The sequence below is a fragment of the Balaenoptera borealis genome (genome assembly GCF_965194805.1).
Source record: "Balaenoptera borealis genome assembly, chromosome: 15".
Lineage (NCBI taxonomy): Eukaryota > Metazoa > Chordata > Mammalia > Artiodactyla > Balaenopteridae > Balaenoptera > Balaenoptera borealis.
Window position 1 is genome coordinate 1,969,286 of NC_138871.1, and position 23,664 is coordinate 1,992,949.

The 23,664-nt window shown below is 46.4% G+C and overlaps 1 protein-coding gene across 3 annotated transcripts in view; it reads left to right on the forward strand.

Annotated features, from left to right (window-relative positions):
- Window positions 1-23,664, forward strand: part of UXS1 (UDP-glucuronate decarboxylase 1) — a 79,701-nt gene that overhangs the window by 34,727 nt on the left and 21,310 nt on the right. For all 3 annotated transcript variants that reach the window (XM_082358456.1, XM_082358457.1, XM_082358458.1), the window contains 2 exons: window positions 12,413-12,593; window positions 23,365-23,469. In XM_082358456.1, the coding sequence (XP_082214582.1) occupies window positions 12,413-12,593; window positions 23,365-23,469 (286 nt within the window). The remainder of the gene's footprint in view (window positions 1-12,412; window positions 12,594-23,364; window positions 23,470-23,664) is intronic.

The following is a 23,664-nucleotide window of genomic DNA, read 5'->3' on the forward strand; positions in this document are numbered from 1 at the left end:
TCCCTCTATGCCCACTTTCTGGAGAGTTTTTATCATAAATGGGTGTTGAATTTTGTCAAAAGCTTTTTCTGCATCTATTGAGATCATATGGTTTTCATTCTTCAATTTGTTAATATGGTGTATCACATTGATTGATTTGCATATATTGAAGAATCCTTGCATCCCTGGGATAAATCCCACTTGATCGTGGTGTATGATCCTTTTAATGTGTTGTTGGATTCTGTTTGCCAGTATTTTGTTGAGGATTTTTGCATCTATATTCATCAGTGATATTGGTCTGTCATTTTCTTTTTTTGTAGTATCTTTGTCTGGTTTTGGTATCAGGGTGATGGTGGCCTCATAGAATGAGTTTGGGAGTGTTCCTTCCTCTGCAATTTTTTGGAAGAGTTTGAGAAGGATGGGTGTTAGCTCTTCTCTAAATGTTTGATAGAATTCACCTGTGAAGCCATCTGGTCCTGGACTTTGTTTGTTGGAAGATTTTTAATCACAGTTTCAATTTCATTACTTGTGATTGGTCTGTTCACATTTTCTGTTTCTTCCTGGTTCAGTTTTGGAAGGTTATACCTTTCTAAGAATGTGTCCATTTCTTCCAGGTTGTCCATTTTATTGGCATAGAGTTGCTTGTAGTAGTCTCTTAGGATGTTTTGTATTTCTGCGGTGTCTGTTGTAACTTCTCCTTTTTCATTTCTAACTTTATTGATTTGAGTCCTCTCCCTCTTTTTCTTGATGAGTCTGGCTAATGGCTTATCAAGTTTGTTTATCTTCTCAAAGAACCAGCTTTTAGTTTTATTGATCTTTGCTATTGTTTTCTTTGTTTCTATTTCATTTATTTCCACTCTGATCTTTATGATTTTTTTCCTTCTGCTAACTTTGGGTTTTGTTTGTTCTTCTTTCTCTAGTTCCTTTAGGTGTAAGGTTAGATTGTTTACTTGAGATTTTTCTTGTTTCTTTAGGTAGGCTTGTATAGCTATAAACTTCCCTCTTAGAACTGCTTTTGCTGCATCCCATAGGTTTTGGATCGTCGTGTGTTCATTGTCATTTGTCTCTAGGTATTTTTTTATTTCCTCTTTGATTTCTTCAGTGATCTCTTGGTTATTTAGTAACGTATTGTTTAGCCTCCATGTGTTTGTGTTTTTTACGTTTTTTTCCCTGTAATTGATTTCTAATGTCATAGCATTGTGGTCAGAAAAGATGCTTGATATGATTTCGATTTTCTTAAATTTACTGAGGCTTAATTTGTGACCCAAGATGTGATCTATCCTGGAGAATGTTCCGTGCACACTTGAGAAGAAAGTGTAATCTGCTGTTTTTGGATGGAATGTCCTATAAATATCAATTAAATCTATCTGGTCTATTGTGTCATTTAAAGCTTCTGTTTCCTTATTTATTTTCATTTTGGATGATCTGTCCATTGGTGTAAGTGAGGTGTTAAAGTCCCCCACTATTATTGTGTTACTGTCGATTTCCTCTTTTATAACTGTTAGCAGTTGCCTTATGTATTGAGGTGCTCCTATGTTGTTGGGTGCATGTATATTTATAATTGTTATATCTTCTTGGATTGATCCCTTGATCATTATGTAGTGTCCTTCCTTGTCTCTTGTAACATTCTTTATTTTAAAGTTTATTTTATCTGATATGAGTATAGCTACTCCAGCTTTCTTTTGATTTCCATTTGCATGGAATATCTTTTTCCATCCCCTCACTTTCAGTCTGTATGTGTCCCTAGGTCTGAAGTGGGTCTCTTGTAGACAGCATATATATGGGTCTTGTCTTTGTATCCATTCAGCAAGCCTGTGTCTTTTGGTTGGAGCATTTAATCCATTCACGTTTAAGGTAATTATTGATATGTATGTTCCTATTACCATTTTCTTAATTGTTTTGGGTTTGTTTTTGTAGGTCCTTTTCTTCTCTTGTGTTTCCCACTTAGAGAAGTTCCTTTAGCATTTGTTGTAGAGCTGGTTTGGTGGTGCTGAATTCTCTTAGCTTTTGCTTGTCTGTAAAGCTTTTGATTTCTCCATCAAATCTGAATGAGATCCTTGCTGGGTAGAGTAATCTTGGTTGTAGGTTCTTCCCTTTCATCACTTTAAGTATATCATGCCACTCCCTTCTGGCTTGTAGAGTTTCTGCTGAGAAATCAGCTGTTAACCTTATGGGAGTTCCCTTGTATGTTATTTGTCGTTTTTCCCTTGCTGCTCTCAATAATTTTTCTTTGTCTTTCATTTTTGCCAATTTGATTACTATGTGTCTTGGCGTGTTTCTCCTTGGGTTTATCCTGTATGGGACTCTCTGCGCTTCCTGGACTTGGGTGGCTATTTCCTTTCCCATGTTAGGGAATTTTTCGATTATAATCTCTTCAGATATTTTCTCTGGTCCTTTCTCTCTCTCTTCTCCTTCTGGGACCCCTATAATGCGAATGTTGTTGCGTTTAATGTTGTCCCAGAGGTCTCTTAGGCTGTCTTCATTTCTTTTCATTCTTTTTTCTTTAGTCTGTTCCGCAGCAGTGAATTCCACCATTCTGTCTTCCAGGTCACTTATCCGTTCTTCTGCCTCAGTTATTCTGCTATTGATTCCTTCTAGTGTATTTTTCATTTCAGTTATTGTATTGTTCATCTCTGTTTGTTTGTTCTTTAATTCTTCTAGGTCTTTGTTAAACATTTCTTGCATCTTCTCGATCTTTGCCTCCATTCTTATTCCGAGGTCCTGGATCATCTTCACTATCATTATTCTGAATTCTTTTTCTGGAAGGTTGCCTATCTCCACTTCATTTAGTTGTTTTTCTGGGGTTTTATCTTGTTCCTTCATCTGGTATGTAGCCCTCTGCCTTTTCATCTTGTCTATCTTTCTGTCACCAGTTCCATTTTTATATTGCATATTCTCTTGGTAAATAGAAACACAATTTTTTTTTTTTTAATGAGAGTCACTTCTTTTTTTTATTTTTTAAATTTATTTATTTCTTTATTTTTGGCTATGTTGGGTCTTCGTGTGAGGGCTTTCTCCAGTTGTGGCAAGTGGGGGCCACTCCTCATCGCGGTGCGCAGGCCTCTCACTGTCGCGGCCTCTCCTGTTGCGGAGCACAGGCTCCAGACGCGCAGGCTCAGTAGTTGTGGCTCACGGGCCTAGTTGCTCCGTGGCATGTGGGATCTTCCCGGACCGGGGCACGAACCCGTGTCCCCTGAATTGGCAGGCGTATTCCTAACCACTGCACCACCAGGGAAGCCCCACAATTGATTTTTGTCTTAATGTCCTGCAACCTTGCTCAACTCGTTGGTGAGTTCTAATAGTTTTAAGTGAGTTCCTTAGGATTTTCATGCAGGTCGTGTTATCTGTAATTATAGGTGGTTTAGCTTCTGCCTTTTCAATGTGGATGCTTTGTATTTCACCTTCTTGCCTAATTGTCTTTGCTCTAACCTCTAATACAGTGTTGAATAGAAGTGGGAGGAGCAGACGTCCTTGTCTTGTTCCTGATCTCAGGGGAAAGGTTTCAGCCTTTCACCATCAAGGGCCATGTTAGCTGTGGGTTTTCAGAGATGCCTTTCATCAGGTTGAGGAAGTTCCCTTCTCTTCCTAGTTTGTTCATTTTGCAACCAACCTTGCATATCTGTAATAAATCCCAGCTGATTACCGTGTATAATCCTTTTTCGTATATTGCTGGATTTGATTTGCTAGTATTTTGTTGAGGATTTTTATGTCTATGTTTATAAGAGATATTGGTATAGAATTTACCTTTCTTATGAGGTCTTCTTCTGGTTTTTGTATCAGTAATAATGGCCTCGTAGGATAAGTGGGGCAGTGTTTTTTCCTCTTCTACTCTTTGGGAAGACTTTGAAGATTTGACATTACAGTTGACCCTTGAACAACATGGGTTTTAATGGTGCTGGTGCACTTATATTTGGATTTGTTTCAGTAAAGACACACTACAGGGGCTTCCCTGGTGGCGCAGTGGTTAAGAGTCCACCTGCCAATGCATGGGACACGGGTTCGAGCCCTGGTCTGGGAAGATCCCACATGCCGCAGAGCAAGTAAGCCCATGTACCGCAGCTACTGAGCCTGCACTCTAGAGCCCACGAGACACAGCTGCTGAGCCCGCGTGCCACAACTGCTGAAACCCACACACCTGGAGCCCATGCTCCACAACAAGAGAAGCCACTGCAATGAGAAGCCTGCGCACCGCAATGAAGAGTAGCCCCCGCTCGCCACAACTAGAGAAAGCCAACATGCAGCAACGAAAACCCAGTGCAACCAAGAAAAATAAATAAATAAATACATAAATTTAATCAAAAAAAAAAAAAAAAGACACACTGCAGTCCGTACTGCACGATCTGTGGTTGGTTGAATCTGCAGATGTGGAACCACAGATGTGGAGGACTGACTGTAAAGGTATCTTGGATTTCCCACCGTGTGATTGTTTGGCACCCCTGACCCCTGAGTTGTTTGAAGGTCAACTGTAAGTCTTCTTTAAATGTTTGGTGAAGTTCACCAGAGAAGCCATCTGCACTCAGGCTTAATTCAATCTCTTGTTACAAACCTGTGCCGTTTTCTGTTTCTTCTTGAGTTAGTTTTGGTAGTTTGTATCTTTCTAGGAATTTCACTGCTTTAGCTGCATACCCTAAGTTTTCGGAATGCTGTTTCTTCATTGTCATTCATTTCAAAGTATTTTCTAATTTCCCTTATAATTCATTCTTTGATCCATTAGTTACTTGGGAGTGTGTCATTTAATTTCTACATACTTGTGAATTTCTCAGATATCTTTGTTATTGATATCTAATTTCATTCCGTTGTAGTCAGAGAACATACCTTGTATGATCTGAATCCTTTTAAATTTGTTAAGGCTTGTTTTATGGCCTAGGATATAGTCTCTCCTGGAGAATATTTCATGTGCTCTTAAAAGGACTGTGTATTATGCTGCTGTTGAGTGGAGTGTTCCATAGGCATCTGTTCGGTCCAGGTGGCTTATCATGCTTTTCAAATGTTTTATTCCCTTGTTAATCTGCTGCATAGTTCTGTCCAGTATCGAGGATGAGGTATTGATGTTTGCTGTTTTTGTTGTTGAATTCTGTTTCCCCCTCTGATTCTTTCAACTTCACTTCATGTATTTTGGGTCTCTGTTGTAGGTGCATAAATGTTTGTAACTGTTTTATCCACTTGATGGATTGACCCTTTTATCCTTATAAAATGCCCCCTCTTTATCTGTGAACATTTTTTGTTTTAAAGTTTATTATGTCTGATAGCATTGTAGCCACTCTGTCTTTCTTATTGTTGTTTCTATGCTGTGTTTTATATTTTCACATTCAGCCCATTCTATCTTTGAGTCGACAGTGTCCTCGTTAGACAGTGGTTGGATCTTATTTTTTCTAGTGTTCTGCCTTTTGAGTAATTGTTTAATCCATTCACATTTAATGTTATTTTTGACATAGTTGATTTTTATTTTCGCCACTTCATTTTGTTTTCTGTTTGCCTCACATCTTTGTTCCTCTGTTCTCCATTACTGTTTTCTTTTGCATTAAGTGAATCTTCTCTTGTATAACATTCAAATTCCTTTAAAGATTTTTTTTTTTTTTTTACAGTATTTCAAAAATTTATTTTGTTCCTGGTTGCTCTAGTGCTCACCACATATGCCCTGACTCATGACTCTGCGCCAGGTTTATACTGTGGTCCAGTGAGGTGTAGAAATGCCCCCCGCATTAGTTCTGTGTATTACTTCTATCCATGTTACAAACCCAACACATTGTTATGATTATTACTTTATACAAGTTTATATCTTTTAAATAAGCTGAGTGAATAAAGCAGAGAAAGGATATATTTATGGAATTTGTTACATTAACCTTTTTATAATGTTTTTATCTACCTTCATTTGTTCCTGTGGGTTTGAGTTAACTTTGGTGTCATTTCCTTACTGCAAACAACTTAGCTCTCACCTACCTTCTTTGCACTATTGTTGTCAAATATATTTCTGTATTTTATAAGGATAAATAATATTATTATATATATTATTTTGTTCAAGTGGCTTTTTCTTTTTTGTTGTGGTAAAATATATATATAACATAAAATTTATTATTTTAATCATTGTTAAGCGTATAGTTCTTTGGCTTTAAGTGTGTCCACATTGTTGTGCTAAGTAGTTTGGTCTTTAAAGCAATTAAGAGGAAAAGGAAAAAAATGCAATTATATTGCCTTTTATAGTTACTCAGTTACTTTATTCTCCCCCCACCCCCCAGTATCATCTGCCTTCTGCCTGAAGAATTTAGTATTTCTTGTATGGCAGGTCTGATAGCAATGAATTCTCTCACTTCTTACCTCTCTGTTTTTTATCTCTAAAAGTTACCTTTGGTGTCTGTAAGATTCTCGGCTGTAGTTTCTCTCTACTGCTTTCTCCATCATTTGTTATGAAACCTCAGCTGTGAGTCACATTGGGGTTTCCTGCACTTCAGGGGTCATTCTCTTTTCCTCTTGTTCAGTTTCCTGCGGCTGCTGTAATAATTCCACCAACCCCGTAGCTCAGAACAACAGGAGCTCCCAATTCTGGACGCTGGAAGTGTAAATCCAAGTTGTCGGCCGGGCTTTGCTCTGCTCTGTCTGGAGGCTCTGGCGGGAGTCGTTCCCAGCCTTTCTCTGCACTCTGGTGCGGCCAGTAGTCCCTGAAGCCCTGCCTTGTGGGGCATCACCCCAGCCTTTGCCTCCATCACCAAGCGCTGCTCTCCCCATGTCTCACGCTGGACTCACGGTCCACCCGGGTCCACTCTGACCTCACCTGAACTAATTACACCTGCAGTAGCCCCACTTCCAAATAAGGTCACGTTCTGAGGTTCCCAGAAGGACATACATTTTGCAGGACAGTATTCAACCCAGTGCACCTGCTTTCAGACTTCATCTCTGTCTCTGGTTTTCATCATTTTTAGTGTGACGTGTCTGCGTGCATCTACCTGTGTTTACATTTTCCTACATGGAGTTAGTGGAGCTTCTTGAAGTATAGATTACTGTGTTTCGCCAGTTTGGGGGAGTTTCAGCCTTTATTTCCTTGAGCATTTTTCTGTTCCTCTTTCTTCCTTTTTCCCATTACATGCATGTTGGGGTGGTTATTGGCGTCTCATGTTTGTCAGAGGCTCTGTTCACTCTCCCTTATTTTCTCTCTGTTTTTTTTTAAATTATATTATTTATTTTTGGCTGCGTTGGGTCTTTGTTGCTGCACACAGGCTTTCTCTAGCTGTGGTGAGCGGGGGCTACTCTTCCTTGCAGTGCGTGGGCTTCTCACTGTGGTGGCTTCTCTTGTTGTGGCTCGCAGGCTCTAGGTGCGCGGGCTTCAGTAGTTCTGGCACGCAGGCTCAGTAGTTGTGGCTCGCAGGCTCTAGGTGCACGGGCTTCAGTAGTTGTGGTGCATGGGCTTAGTTGCTCCGTGGCATGTGGGATCTTCCCGGACCAGGGCTCAAACCCGTGGCCCCTGCGTTGGCAGGCAGATTCTTAACCACTGCGCCACCAGGGAAGCCCTTTCTCTCTCTTCTTCACGGTGCAGAAGCCCCCTTGGTCCAGCGTCAAGTTGGCCAATTTGTGCTTCTGCCAGATCCAGAAGATTGTCGAATCTCTCTGGCCCACTTTTCTTTTTGGTTTCTGTGCTTGTCAACATAGAATTTCCATCTGTTTCTGTCTTATAACTTTTCTCTTTTTCGTCTCTCTTTACTTCCTTAATCTGGTTTCCTCCAGTTCTTTTGAGTATACTTGTGGTGGCTGCTTTGGAGACTGTCGAGTCCGTCGCCTGCGTCCCACAGGCAGCTTTGTTGCCTGGTTGCTTTCCTGTGCATGAGTCACATGCAACTGTTGCTTTGCACATCTCGACGTTTTTGGTAGAAAACTAGACATTTTGGGTAGTTCATTGCAGCAGCTCTGGATCCTGACCCCCTTCCCCGAGGCCTGTTTTTACTTTGGTGTGCTTATTTATTTGTTCGGAGGCCTGGCTGGTTTACTTTGGTGACGTCTGCGTCCCCTGGAGTGTGAAGGTCTGGTGGCCACTCCTCAGAGGCTGCAGCCTCGGGAGTGGACACGGTCACCTGGATGACGGTGGTTCCAGCAGGGCCCTTGTCACGGCCTCCTTCCCTGATTGCTCTGTTGAGCTGTCTGCCTTGTGTGGTAGGCTCTGATAACTGGCCGGTGGGGTGATCTGTCCTTTCGTCAGAGCTTTGCATTATAAATTGCTCCTCACTTTTACCTAATTAAATTCTGGCCCCTTTGCAGAGGGAGATTGGAGCGCAGTCTTGGAGGCTTGTTCTGACCCGGGAAGGCTCTTGGGTCTCTCCCTGGTCCCGTCTGCTAAGCCAGCTGTTCTCCTAGAGCTGCCAGCCTCCTCCTCACGGCTTGCCACCGCCATCTCCCTTATGCTTGAACTTCCCCACTGTCTCTTCCAAGTCAAGTCAGTTCCTTTAGGGAGATCAGTAACGCCTGATCAGTTGCAGACTTCCATGCCTGGGGCGGAGCTTCTGCTCCGAGTCGGGGGTGGGAGCTGGTTGGGGGAAGGGAGCGCTCGACCAGCAGGCTTGGGGGTCAGGAGTCCAGGCCGAAGGGGACGAGAAATGTGAAATGCGGGGGCCCTGCCCTTCCTGGGGAGATGCTACGTCTTTCCCTGGGAGCCCCTGGTTTTGGCCATGCCTGACACTCTCACCGGCTCTGCACCGGGTGGAGGGTGGAAGGACGGAGTGAGCCGGGGCTCAGTTGTCCAGACTCTCACGGTTCTTATTAAATTTTGCCAGATTTTCATGGATAAATGTTTCCGTATCTGCTATATGCCCTTAGGGCAAAATCCAGAGACTTAAATATTGGCTTTTGAATTAATTTTCTCCTGTTGTGGTTGTCTTGTTTCACCAGGTCTGTGGAGCTCCTGGTATATCTGTGACCTTGGCATATCAGTGGTTAGGACACAGGGGTGTCTGTTCCTGGCCATCATCTCCAGTGTAGGACCGTGCATCCCAAACACCAGAATAACACTTGTGAATCAGTGTTAAACTGTTGCCTGTACAAAATCTCCCTTTTCTTCCAGAAGTTACAGGAAGTCTCTTGCCTTTTTTGGGTGGCTACTATACCTCACCCTGAGTAGACTCTAAAGCCAGTTGTACACCCATCTTTTGGGTTATTTCCATCACATCAAAAACGTATAAGTATTTAGGCATGAATTGAGAAATATATCAGTGAGGAGAAAAGCTGATTTTCCTAATCTCCCTGCGGCCACACGTCAGAGTGATCAGAAAATCTGAGGCTCTGCGCAAATGTATGAGCCCTGCACGGCCTTGCTAGGGTTCTCATCATTTCCACGTGGGATGGTTTTCCTGTGATGCCGGGCACTGTCGTATTTTTTTCACTTCACGCATAACCACAATCCATGAGCCTAGTGTTTTTGACTCATCTGCCGCCTCATAGGTTAAGTCACATCTCCGAGTCATTTGGTGCCCAAGGCTGGCATATGGTTGCTAAAACTTAAAGCCTTTTCAGTAATTGTTGAAGCCTTCGCACAAAGAAGAGTTTTGTTCTGAAAGACATCCTTTTTTCTTTTCTTTTTTTTTTTTTTGCTGATGGACGGGGCGGCATGAGATTGCGTGCTGCCCTGAGCTGGACCCGCTAGCTGCCTGTTGGCCCCTACAAGAGCAAGCAGCGCACAGGGCAGAGGTCACGGACTGCAGAGCCAAGCAAAGCTGTGCACGGCCTGATCTGTTCCGTGCACGAGGCCTGTGTCTCCTCTTCCCACCATCCGCTCCCTGTTACTCAAAGGCCTGCGTTCAGCGGTTATTTTCCTGGGGAGGCTACCTGAGTGCTAAGCTTCTGCCCGTTTTGTTTCTGTTTGAAATGCTTTCCTAAAGGGATGAAATTGATTAGGAGAAACATTTTATTTTATTTTGTTTTTATTTTTTTAATTTTTAAAAATTTATTTGCTTATCCTTTCACTTTCAGCTGCATTGGGTCTTCATTGCTGTGTGCAGGCTTTCTCTAGTTGTGGCGAGCGGGGGCTACTCTTCATTGCGGTGCGCGGGCTTCTCATTGCGGTGGCTCCTCTTGTTGCGGAGCACGGGCTCTAGGTGTGCGGGCTTCAGTAGTTGCAGCACATGGGCTCAGTAGTTGTGGCACGCGGGCTCTAGAGCGCAGGCTCAGTAGTTGTGGTGCACGGGCTTAGTTGCTCCGCGGCATGTGGGATCTTCCCGGACCAAGGCTTGAACCCATGTCCCCTGCATTGGCAGGTGGATTTTTAACCACTGCACCACCAGGGAAGCCCAAGAAACATATTATAACCACCCAGCTAGGTTACATAAATCTTAAGTATTTTAGATAGAAAGGAATTATTCAAGAAAAAAGAATTTTTTAAATTTATTTTAAGAAAGGCTAAGGTGCTTCCAGCAATTTTATGTCACCACTGAGACTAGTGAAGTGTTGCCAGCCATCGTGTATGATTTAATGCCCTGCGTTTCTGCTGGCTCCCAGGCCTTACCGGTTATTTTAGGTGCAGAGATAAAGTTAGCAAGCTACAGAACATCTTATTTTAGAAAACATTTGCATATAGATATAGAGTTACATTAAGAGGGGTTAAATTTCTTCTAAAAAGATGTAATTTTTTGCAGAAATATTCATATAACATCCACAATTTGAGACATACAAAATAAAATTTGTAAGAAAAAAAAGATGTAATTTTTCTGATTTAAAAACTGTGGGAAAATGCAGTAAAACAAAGGTAAGATAAAATGAAATCTCGCCCTGTGAGCTAAACACTAGTGGTGAGCCAGATTGGAAATCCAGTTATTTTCCCAGAAAATTATTTTTTCAAATCATCATTCAGGTGTCCAGGTAAATAAAGTGTAGGAGTGCTAAGATAAGACACACACCAGACAAGTCGACAGGTGGTGGAGAGAATATGAAATGAGGACGACCGGGCTGATTGCGTCATTCCGGTGATCTGGGGATCTTGGTCCAAAACTCCACCCCCCCAGATGTCAGTTCACATCCCTAAAGCAAAGGGGTTTAGAAAATGGGGCTCCCGATAAGGAATGGACGCAGCTGATAGGAAACTGTCGGGCATCAGGGCTTCTCAGCCGTGCACGTTCTAAGTGTTTGTATTTGTCTTTTCATCCGAGCACCCACATCTCTCGGTGGTGGTGGACGGATGGCTCTTCTTGGGCTGGTCTTACCCGCCCCCTCCCCCCGTCTGCCTTTTCTCCCCCAGGCTGCTCTGCTCCTGCCTGCCATGAACATGGGAATTACACATCAGATTTTATGTGAACAGAGGACTTCGTGGCAGATTAAATGTTTTAAAACCGTAGACCTAGAGGTTAAGGTGCTTTTTCTTTAGGTTAAAAGGAGTGGGTGTTTTTTCTGCTGTTAATTCTTTCCGTTTGGAACAGGAGGGTGATGTGAATGTGAAGTTTGAAGGAGCAGAGGGGAGGGGAGGGCAGGACAGGCAGAGAATATAGTTTCCCATCCCACGGCTGTCTTCTGGGTTTATTCTTTTCGCTCCTATCCTCCAAAAACAAAATACGCTTTATCTAGCCCCCTCCACTGACACTATTTAATTTGAATAAAGTCTTTTTATTAGTTTAATTTTTTCCCAGTCATAATTGCCTTTACACATTTGGAGGGTTTAAGTTTTAGAAGCACATTAGTGGTGATCTCCTTCCCCTCGTGGGCCCCTCAGAGCTGCCTTCCTTCTGTTTGGCTGGGTCGCTGACACTAGGTAACCAAAGAGTAGAACTGAATCATTTAGGGCCTTGGTCTGCACACGGTGTCTGCTGCTTATTAATTTGTTCTTATAAACAGTCTGGAAGATACCAGTTTTTCATGAGGTGTTTTTTTTTTTTTCTGTTTTACTCATCATTTCCCCATTTTATTTTAAATTTTTTTTTAGTTTTATTTTTTAACATCTTTATTGCGGTATAATTGCTTTACAATGGTGTGTTAGTTTCTGCTGTATAACAAAGTGAATCAGCTATACACATACACATATCCCCACATCTCCTCCCTCTTGCGTCTCCCTCCCACCCCTTCATGAGGTGTTTTGAGTCCAGTTTCAGTATCACATCCTTTTTTTTTGGTAGTTCACCAAATAGATGCGTGTTGCTGATCATTTTTTTAAAAAGTGATTCTAAAAGTATTAGAACCACATAAGTGATGCTCAATATCCCATCCACTGTAAAACAAGGACCTTTTAATAATGTCAGATTTTGAAACTCGTAACTACTCTTTTCCTGTGTTATTTAGTGGCGGCAGTTTAGATTTTCAGGCTGCTTAGAAGTTTCGGAAGGTTCGGCTCCCTCCTCTGGAGTGAGAAGAGACGCGCTTTGAAACCTTCCCAGTCCCCCTTCCCGCCCCCTCCTGTGTTCCGTGGGGACCGCACCGGGACCCATCGCTCGCACGGGTGGTCACCGCACCCTCCCCTGCTGTCCGCATGCAGGTCACCGGAGGCGCGGGCTTCGTGGGTTCCCACCTCACGGACAAGCTCATGATGGACGGGCACGAGGTGACCGTGGTGGACAACTTCTTCACGGGCAGGAAGAGGAACGTGGAGCACTGGATCGGCCACGAGAACTTCGAGCTCATCAACCACGACGTGGTGGAGCCCCTGTACATCGAAGGTGAGCGAGGGCCGCCCCGTGCCGGTTGGTGCCAGGCGGGCAGGCGGGCGGGCAGGCTTGACGGGGTGGCAGCCCCAGGGCGCCGGCTGACTCGGCTGAGTCCCTGTCTTGTTTTGGAAATGGTCTCACCGCGTCCCAGGCACCACCCTGGCCCCTGCGATGGAGAACAGCCGGGACAGGGGAGTCTGGATTCGCTGTCACGTGGCAGCCCTGCGTTTTAGCCTCGTGGGCTGTTGAGGGGGCTCGATCAGGGCACCCCGGTCCTGGTGGCCTCACAGTCTAATGCCTGCCGGCTGGGGGGAGTCACTTCTGTCCTGCAGGGAGCTGGCTGATGGAGGATGCTGGGCTCATAACGAGACGCCCCGTGTCAGAGTTCAGAGCCCTCCGGTAACTCTGCCACCCTGAAGGAGTTAGGTTTGGGGGACGGTGGTGGGTTGGATGGTGGTCCCCAAAAGATGTGCACCTCACGTGCGTCCTCACTTGCTCTGGCTGCAGCCCTGAGGGTGGGAGGCTGCACCCACCTGTACTTGGTGCGTGCAACCTGGAGCCAGGGGGCTGCCCAGCTGTGGGGCTGGTGAGGCCGCACACACACCGCAGGGGTAGCTGGCTCTGCTTTTCCCGTGGTCCCCCCATCATGGGCCTCCTCCCCGTCCATAAGGGGAACCTTGAAGAGCTCGTGTAATCACTGAGCAGTGCTCTTGTGCAGGTACGCCGCGGTTTATGTAAATCTTCCCTTATTTAAAGGTCTCCAGTGCTTCATTATAAATATCTTCGAATTTTACATCCTTGGTAAAGAGTCCAAACGTGAATTGTGCTCAGCACTAAGGAGTCTCCTTCGTTGTTTGGTGGTGTCTTTTTCACTAATACATTAGTAGCCTTGAGTGTTACCTTAAAAAACTACTAACAAAAATAGTTTGTTAATTTGGTAGAAAACCCATGGTTTGGTGTACATTTTTTTGGTTACTAAAAAGGTTAGACTTTCTAATGTGTTAATTCCCAGAGGAAATCCAAATAGTTCTTCATCATAAGGATGTAACTCCTTTGGTGCCTGTTTAGTAAACCGCCGCCCCCTTCTGGCTTTTGCCTTTTAGGTAGACAACCAAATTGAGTAACAGTGGTAACTCAGTTGTCTGCTTTGAGCTCTGACACCACAGCTGTTCTAGGCCATTTCTGCCGCTTCTGGCGCTGGACTCCACGTAGAGGGCCCCCCCCCCCCACACTCTCTCTCTCTCTCTCTCTCTCTCTCTCTCTCTCTCTCTCTCTCTCTCTCTCTCTCTCTCTCTCACACACACACACTCACTCACACACACACTCACTCACACACACTCACACACACACACACTCACACACACTCTCTCTCTGCATGGACTCTCCCTGCCCCTCCTGCCCCTCACTCTCCCGCCCCCTGTAGCGCACGGGCTTCTTCCAAGCGCCAGGTCGCTCCCAGCCATCCCGGCCGCCTCCTCACTCTGTCCCACGATGCCCACCGGGCTCTGAGGTCCTCGCGTGGAAGGGCCATGGTTCGGGGACAGCTGTGCTTTTCAAAGGTGGTGATCCCTCCTACCCACTGAGGTCCCAGTCACAGCAGGAATTTAACCAGCTGAACTTAGCTCCATGGCATGAATTATTCACTCCCCGCCCCCCTGCTTTGCGTGGTGAGAGTGTGTAACAAAGTACAAACACTCGGTGTTTACTCTCTGTGGGTACCTTTTTCCTAATAGAAGCAGCCTTAGTTGATCTGATATTTACAGCATAGCAGGAATGTCCTCCTGCTTTGGCAGGTGTTTTGCGGGATCGTGTTGGTCTGTCTGTTTCCCGGGCTGACAGGTGTGGGTTTTAACGCGGCAGCAATGGCGTCGCCTGACCTGGCAGCGTCCCAGCAGAGCTTCACTAAGTTCTCCTCAGCACACGCTTCCTCCTCTTGTTATTTTCAAAGTGTAACCATCGTGGTTTATTCTCTTTCCGTATGTCCAGTGGGAAAGTAACTGTTGTCTGGGCTCAGGGTGGGGTGGTCGATGTGGAAGGTTAGCTGTGAGCGCGGTAACTCACGTCGGGGCCGAGGTGGCACCGTGACCCTGGGGGCCCCCTCGTGTACTTAACTATGAAACGATCAGACAGGAAGCATTGTTGTCACGCGGCTTACGACGGAGGCCTCTGCGTTGTGTAGGTTAGATGTTTGGGGGAGAAAATCGTTGCTTCGGAAGGAATCATAAGTCATCATTGAGATAACTTAATCGGATTTCCTGTTGCTTTAAAAGAGCTCTGGATTTTACCCACCACAGCGTTTAAGTTCCAGATGTTGACTCCACCCTGCGAACTGGCTCTGGAAGGGATAAAGTTAACTCTTCTTTCCACCCGCCCATTCGGGACGCCGGGAGGTTTCTGAGAAGCCGGGGTCGGGTAGAGGGTGTGTGTGGTCTGGGGGGTGGACGCCAGGCCGTTGGGACGGTGGTGATCGCAGAGCTGCGGCCCAGGACGGCTCCGTGGACGCGGGCAGGCGTCTGTCTGGGGAGGGGGCCCCGGGGGAGCACAGGACAGCGGGCAGTGACCGGGCTGTAAGGGCTGACGGGACACTGCAGAAGGGAGCAGGGAGCACCACGTAGCGGGGAGGAGCCATCTGCGTCTTCGTCTTCGCGGGCGGCTGGATGGACTTCAGGTTTCTGGTCTGACCTGTCGGGACCCCGGAACAGTCCCTCCCGTCCTCACAACAGGGAAGATGAGCAAGCTGATGGCCCGTGGCCCTTCTCGGCTCCAGCAGGGGACAGGGTCCCAGGGCAGGCTGCCGCCTGGGAGCTGGAGATGGCGGTGGATGCAGAACCCTGACTGGGGCGGAAGCGGCTGCGGGCGAGTGGGAGCTGCCCGCGGGCAGGGACAGCGTGGACGGGCCGCGAGTCCGGGCCCCGGTTCTGGGGGTCGGGGGCTGTGTGGTGAGCTTCACCTCCAGGACCCCCACGAGGTTCTCAGTGACGATCAGCCTTCCAGCTGGGGGAGGGGAAACGAGCCTTCCTGAAATCCGCCCAGAGCGCCCTGTTTTCCCCCAAAGGCCTCGCAGGGGCACTTCCCCCAGGGCCTGACCGACGAAGAGGAGACGCGGGCCTGGGACTGGGGGGCTCCGGCGCTCAGTGGAGACCCCGAGGGTGACAAGAAGCAGAGGAGGCACGGGCCCATGCCCAGGTAAGGAGGGGTCTCTAGGGAAAGCCGGGGACAGCGGGGACATCAAGCAGGGGCACGGGGTGGAGGTACAGCCTCCGACCCCGAGGGCTGCAGGGCAGCCAGCGAGCTCGGACCTCGTGCCGAGGCCCGTTACCCCCGCCCCTGGTGCAGCGTGTGTGCCTTTCAGCGAAGAACTGCAGGCGTGTTCCAGGGCACGAGCACAGTCTGAAGAGGCGGAGCAAACATCAGACCCGGACAGACGTGGCAGAGACTTGGAGTCACCACGAGGGCTGGTTCAGTAACTATGGTCAACGTGCAAAGGATGCCGGTGGGAAAAACGGACTCTGCAGGGATAGGTGGGTCATGGAAGCTGAGAGGTGGAAACTCTCAGAATCAAAGGGTAATGCCCGAAATAAAAAGCATTGTGCCAGAAATGAAGAGGGCCTTCGATGGGCTCGTCTCAGCCCAGGAGAAGGACAGGGAGCTTGAAGGTGTGTCAGTGAAAAGTTCCCGAAGTCAAGAACAGAGAGAAAAAAGAATAAAAATCCAGAGCGGACTATCCAAGAGCTGTGGGCACATTACAGAAGGTGTAACGTACACACAGGGAGATTCCCAGAGGAGAAGAAAGGAAAGAACGGGAGAAACGTGTGACGTAAGGACGGCTGAGAATCTTCCAAAGTTAGTGACACGGACTACGCCGGAGGCTGAGGGAGCTTGGAGAACACCAGGCAGGATACACCCCCAAAATCTACGCATTGAACTTGTAGAAAATGACTGATGAACAGAAAACCTTGAAAGACGCTGAGACGGGTGCGGGTCACACCTCACCCGTAGAAGAACAAGGCTGAGGGTCACGCAGACTCTCTTCAGGAAGCGTGCAGAGTGGAGGGAGGTATTTACATAATTGAAAGAAAAACCCACCAACCTGGAATTCACCATCCTGTGAATTTGTCCTTCGCGTGTGAAGGAGAAATAAAGACTTTGAGGGATCTGTCCCCTGTAGACCTGCTTTGCAGGAAGTGTTCCAAGAAGTCCTTTAGAGAAGGAAAATGATGCAGATCTGAAACTCGGATCCGCATAAAGAAAGAAGGAATTTCAGAGGAGGAATGTGATGGTAAAATTAAAACTTCCATTTTTCTTTTTCTTAATCTAACAGGTAACAGTTTGTTCAAAATAATAATAGCTCTCGGGTGATTACTGCTCATGATAAATGAAAGAATGACAGCAGTGTCACCAGAGACGGAGGAGGAGTTGGGGATACTCTGTTTATATGAGGCACCTGATTGCCTGTAGGTCAGTCACATATGGTAAATTATAGGACAACCACTAAAGGGATTTTTTAAAAGGTATAATTGATATGCCAAAAGATGAGAGAAAACGGGATCATAGGCAATGCTCAGATAAAACGAGAGAAGGCAGAAGAGGAGTGGAAGACAAGAACAAGGAAATGAGTAGAAAATAGCTAGAAATATGGTAGATATTAATCCAGGTCTATTGATAATCACTTTAAATATGAATGCTCTAAATACGCCAGTTGAAAAACAGATCGTCATAGAGGTTAAAAAACAACAAGACCCAACTCTCTGTTTTCTGCAGGAAACCCACACTGTATATAAAGATACAGATAGATTAAAGGGATGGAGAGAGGTGAAGCATGCTGACACGAATCAGAAGAAAGCTGAGGTCAGTGTCTTCACTTCAGAGCAACTGGACCGCAGAGCAAGGCGAGTTACCACGGTAAAGCCAGCGCATCCTGACGTAGGGTCAGTTCTCCAGGAGGACGTCACGGACCTCCCTGTATATGCACTTCACAGAGCTCGGAACTGATGGAATGAACGGAGGAGGGGATGAACCACCGTCATAGCTGGGGACTTGGACACGCCCGTCAGAAAGGACGGGTCCAGCAGGCAGAAGATCAGTGAGGACATGGCTTCTCGCAACACCGTTGATCAACAGCTTGTGATGGACGTGTACAGACTAGTTCATCCAACAACAGAGAACACATTCTTCTCGAGCTACATGGAGCGTCTACCAAGATTGACCACATTCTGGCCCAGAAAGTACACCTTGACAACCTTTTAAGTTTGTTACTAGAGTAGAAAACAATTGAATAGAAATTATATAAATGTACTTTCAGATCACAATGGAATTAAACTAGAAATCAGTAACAGAAAGATAGACGGAAAACCACAAAGTATTTGGAGAGTAAACAACATACTTCTAAATAACACGAGTCAAAGAAGAAATCTCAAGAGAAATTTAAATATATTGTGAACTAAATGAAAGAACTGGGTTTTGTGTTTATGTATTTGATAAAGAATAACATGGAAGAGAATCTTAATTTTTTTCTCTTTTCAAAAGACGATTGTTTCCTGATGATAAAAGTTATACATGCATGCTACAGAAAATTTGGAAAAGGATAAAAAAGAAGAGAATTTTAGAGGAGGAATACCCAGAAATACTCTGTTCTTGTTAACATCCAATCATTTCTTTAAATGTGATCTTTTTTAGATTAAACATATGCTTAATAGGCAGTATAATTATATGGTTCAATTATTTTTAAAAAAATTTAAAAAGATATTCCGTAGAGAGTCTTTCTCTTGCCTCCGTCTCCAGTCTTCCCAGGTCCCAACTCACCTTCAAGAAACTGCTCTTAGCATTTCTTTGTTCATCTGCAGTTTATGTGACCCAGTTAACACATCTAGGTATTCATAATTCTCCCCTGTGGGTAGAGAAAGTAGCAATTTCTATATTGCTCTGAATCTTGTTGATTTTCTGCTTTTTGTATCCCGGTGATCTTTCTGTATCAGAATTCACAGGGGGGCCAGTGTGCTGCGGCCACCCCACCCCGGGCCCATCCTCTCCCCAACATAAAAATAACATGCCCAGACCTGCCAGGATGCTGCTTTGAACCTATTTAAGGAAATTATGTGAAAAAGGAGAACACGCCTTTGCTTTTCTGTTTAGTCTCTCATTAATTTGAGCTCTTTCAGACTCATTTCTCAAGGTTCTTCTTTCCCCAGCTGTGGTTCCTGCACTCAGCCTTGTAAATGGGACAGGGCCTCCGGAGGGTTGCTTGGCGGCCGACGGCCAGCACGAATGGCCGTGCCGTTCTTCCTCCCCCAGCTGGGACGCTTGAACGCCGCGCTCATGTTTGGTGCAGTTTGTGCCGTGCAGTTGGCAGGCTTTGAGGGCTTTTTTCCTGGGCTGTGAGGGCTCACCCTGCTGCTCTGTTGTTAACGTTTCTTCGTATTTTCCGAGCACCTCTCGTGGCTGATCATTTACGCTTGTTCTGAAGTTGCCCCGCTCTCCTCCTCGTAATTCCTTCCAGAAGACTGTCAGGGACTGGCGCTGTGTCCTCCTGGGACGGGCGCTGGAGCTGCTGTCCTTACTGTTGCAGGCAGGACAGCCTCGTAGGAAAGAGGCGCTGCTTAAATCAATGCAAGGAATGGTCTTACGGGGCGTGTCTTCTTAGTCCTTCCAGCTGCGGTGGGTGGGGACAGCCGCTGGGCTAAGCTGTCAGATGATGGAGAACGCGACAAACCAGATGGAACGGCCTTCGGATGAAATAAGCCCCAGTGTGCAGCCCATCTCGACACTGGCTGACCCCACTGAGCACTGCTCCCACGTCAGCCCCGCCGTGCAGGGGATGTTTCCAGTTGCAGGTTTCCTGGGTCTGCCCGGGAATCTACATTTGCACGTGCTCTAGTCTGCCGTCCTGCAGAGAGCGGGGCCGTGTGCGGATAAATCATGAGGAAGGACGTGTGTGGAGCCCTCGCTGAGGCAGGAGGAGGGATTGGGAACCCGAGGTCCAGGCCGCCAGCGGTGACATGTGAGGTCCTGACCGCACGCACGCCCTGACGCCTGGATCGCGCCAGCGTGGGTGAGGATGAGGGTGCACGCGCGGAGGCTCGCGTTTGAACTTCGCTCTCTGAAGTGGCCCTTTTCCTCTGTCTTTGATGCCGTTTCCTTTTTTTTTCACTGTATATGTTGTCGCCTCCAGTGTGAAACCAGTGGTGAATGATTTGTGCCAGGAGGTCGCAGCCCGTACGCCTCGACTGACGCTGTCTGCAGCCCTGCTGGGGGCCTGTGAACCGGGAGGGACGCCGAGCAGGCCCCACGCCGTGGCCCTCGCTCTGCAGCCCATCTGGAGCCCAGCGCTGCCCCACTCGCTCGCTCGCGAGGTTTTGTGTTTTTTTAGTTTCTTGAAAAAGGATTATTCTTTGAACAGCATGGGTTCCATTTTTAAATCAACCCAGTAGTTTTAAAACGTGGTTTTACAAAATACATAAATATACACATGTAAGTAAAGGTCCAGAGTCTCCCCGCCTGTAGTGTCTGCGGCAGGATGCCAGGGGTGCGGGCCCCTTTTATTCAGAAGCTTCCCTGGGGGGGACTCTGATTGCAGAGCGAGGACTGAGGAGAACCCTCTGCAGGCTGGCAGGGTTGGGGGTAGAAAGGGAGGGGAACAAATGCACAAACCACAACTACTCATTTCCACCTCCACTTTGGTAAAGGCACTGATCCTCTTCTTTGCATTTGCTTTCACTGCTCCTAAGCCTCTTTTTCTGTTTTTACCATCGTCACCAAGTTTAAGTGCACTAACCAGCAGTGTGAAGTATGTTGTTGTGAACTAGAGCTCCAGAACTTTTTCATCTTGCAAAACTGAAACCCTGTACCCACCAAACAGTAAGGCCCTCCCCCAGCCCCTGGCAAATTGTTGGTGCTTGCTGTCTCTCTGACTCTCACTGCTCTAGGGACCTCACGTGCATAATAGAATCACAGAGCATTTGTCTTTTTGTGACTGGCTTATTCCACTTGGAGTAATGTCCTTAAAGTTCATTTGTCCTGTAACACGTGTCAGAATTTTCTTCCACTTTAAGACTGAATAATATTCCACTGTTTGGATTTACCTCATTTTGTTTATTGGTTCATCTGCCTGTGGACACTTGGGCGGCTTCCATGTCTTGGCTATTGTGAATGATGCTGTCGTGAACATGGGTGTGCAAGTATCTCTTTGAGACTCTGCTTTTTAATTCCTTTGGCTATGTACCCAGAAGCGGAATGTCTTATCATATGTTAATTCTATTTTTAATATTTTGAGGAAATGTCATACTGTCTTCCACAGTGGCTGCAGCATTTACATTCCCACCGGCAGCGCACAGGGGTTCCAATTTCTCCACATCCTTGACAACAACGTTTGTTACTTTCTGTTCCTGTTTTGTTTTTTTGAAGTAGTCATCTGATGGGTGTGAGGTAATACCCATTGTGGTTTTGATTTGCATGTTTCTGATAAGTGACATTGAGCATTTTTTCATACGCTTGTTGGCCTTTTGTATATCATCTTTGGAGAACTGTATATTCAGTGCTTTGCCATGTTTAAATTTGGTTATTTATTTTTTGTTCATTTGTAGGAGTTCTTTATATATTCTGGATATTAGCTTATCACATATGTGATTTGCAAGTACTTTCTCCCATTTTGTAGGTTGCCTTTTTGCTTTGTTGATCGTGTCCTTTGATCTTGGCAGAAAAGTTAAGTTTGATGTAGTCTCATTTGTCTGTTTTTGCATTTGTTGCCTTTGCTTTTGGTGTCACATCCAAGAAATCTTTGCCAAATTCAGTGTCATGCAGCTTTCCCGCTATGTTTTCTTCTAGGAGTTTTATTACTTTAGGTCTTATACTTAGGTTCTTAATCCATTTTGAGTTGATTTTTGTGTGGGGTGTAAGATAAGGGTCCAGTCTCATTCTTTTGCATGTGGATATCTAGTTTTCCCAACACCGTTTGCTAAAGAGACTGTCATTTCTCCATTGGTTCAGCACCCTTGTCAGAGATTGTGTGATCATACACAGAAGGGTTTGTTTGTGGGCTGTCTATTCTGTTCCATTGGTCTTTATGTCTTGATGCCAGTAACACACTGTTTTGTTACTGTAGCTTTGTAATATGTTTTGAAATCAGGAAATAGGAGTCCTCCAACTTTTTTTTTTTTCCAAAATTGTTTTGATTATTTGGACTCTTGAGATTCCATATGAATTTTAGGATGAATTTTTTTCTGTTTCTGCAAAAAAAATGCTGTTGAGATTTTGATGGAGATGATATTGCAGAGTATTGGTTTTAAAATAAGAAGACTTTAAAAAATAAAAATCCCATCAGGAGTTTGCTGGAAAGCTCTTAGCAAAGCAAGAAGCCACGTCAGTAAACACCCAGAAGACAGGACCTGCAGCCTTGCACACGTAGTTCTTGCCTCCCTCGGTGTATGGTCCTGGTATAGGAAAAACCGTAGTTACCAGGTTATACCATGAGTCTGTCTTCACCTAGAACCCCTTCCCAAAGATGCCGTGTGCACAGAACCATCCGGGTCCTGGTGGCTCACGTGTCCTCTGTCCCCCAGACGCCCTAGGGCTTGAAAGACCATGATCATTGGGGTGAGTTGAGTGGGACCAAGCCCCCTGCCTAGAATACCAGGCTCTCCTGGTCTGAGGATGAGAAAGCATCATCCGCTGCTCACCCCGGGGTGGATGTGTCGGGAAACAGCCCCGGGTCCCAGACGGCACTGCAGTGGTGCCCACGCCGCCCCGGGGGTGACAGAAGACTTTCAGGGGGACAAGGGGTGTGTGATGTGGGCAGGTTGGGCACTGTTTGGACGGGGGCTGCTCTCTGAGAACGTCATACTGCAGAATTCGTCATGGGGACCTTTTTTTTCAAGTTTGCCTGTTCCACCCATCATCTCTGAAACCTGGCCTCTGAGGTGCCCTGACCTCAAAGGACAGCAGTGGTCCTGGCTGGGAAGAGGATGGGGGGACAAGGGGACAAGGGGTGGAGGGGCAGGGTCCCTGCAGGCGCTCATGTCGGGGCCGAGCCGTGTGGGAGGGAGGCTCCCACTGGCAGTGGTGTCTCGGACCCCGTCCCCCGGCTGGCCTCGGCGGGGGTGGTTTCCCTTGACTGTAGTGCAGTGGGTGGCATCACAGACGGTGTGTCTGCAGGGATGGCTCCCCCAGGGGACACGGCCCTGCCGGCCTCTGCTGTGGGGCAGGGGTCGCCTGACCCTGGGGAGTGAGGGTGGGTCGCAGGTGGTGACATTCCTCAGGTCGTGCGGAATCCAGACATTCCCCGTTCGTGGCCTTAAAAACCACCCTCCGACTGTCACCTCTGGGTCTGTTGTTTATACGCAGGATAAATAAAAACAGAGCAAAAGGCTCTCTTCTCCCACACATTTGTGCCCCTTGTGTCAGCTTTGTTTTATAAGTTTAAAATGTTGTTTATTTTAATATTCATGCTTAACTCTGTCTGAAGAATCAGTCTGCCTTCCGATTTGAATGCTTTATTTGGGACAGATCTTCTCAGAAAGCAATCAGCTTGGTAATCAGACCGTTTCTGATTAGAGGAGAACAGGCCACGTCAGGGGCCAGCACGTTTTTGTTCCAGATTAATGAGACTTTCTATTTTTGTTTAAAGTTCTTCCCATCGCAAATGTAAACTAGTTTGTAGGAAGAAGGAAACGTGACAACTAGAATTTCAGCGGAAGACACACGAACACCCGTATGATACGGTCTGATTCTTAGGGGTTCAGGTGTTCAGTGTTTTCCGTGGACGTAACAGATGTGGTTTTGCCCCCCACAGTGGACCAGATCTACCACCTGGCCTCTCCAGCCTCGCCCCCCAACTACATGTACAACCCCATCAAGACGCTGAAGACCAACACCATCGGCACCCTCAACATGCTCGGTGAGTCGGCCTCCCTTATTCTGCAGCTGCTGTCGGGCTGTCTTGGTCCGGCGTCGGTCACTGACTGCTCTGTTTCAGTTTGATCTTGGTCTTCAGCCGGCGCCCCACACCCCCCGTCTCCGTCCGTGCCCTTGGTGTGACTTGATTTGCCATCAGAACTTGTCATGGGGGTCGGTAGTGACATCCCCTGGCCCC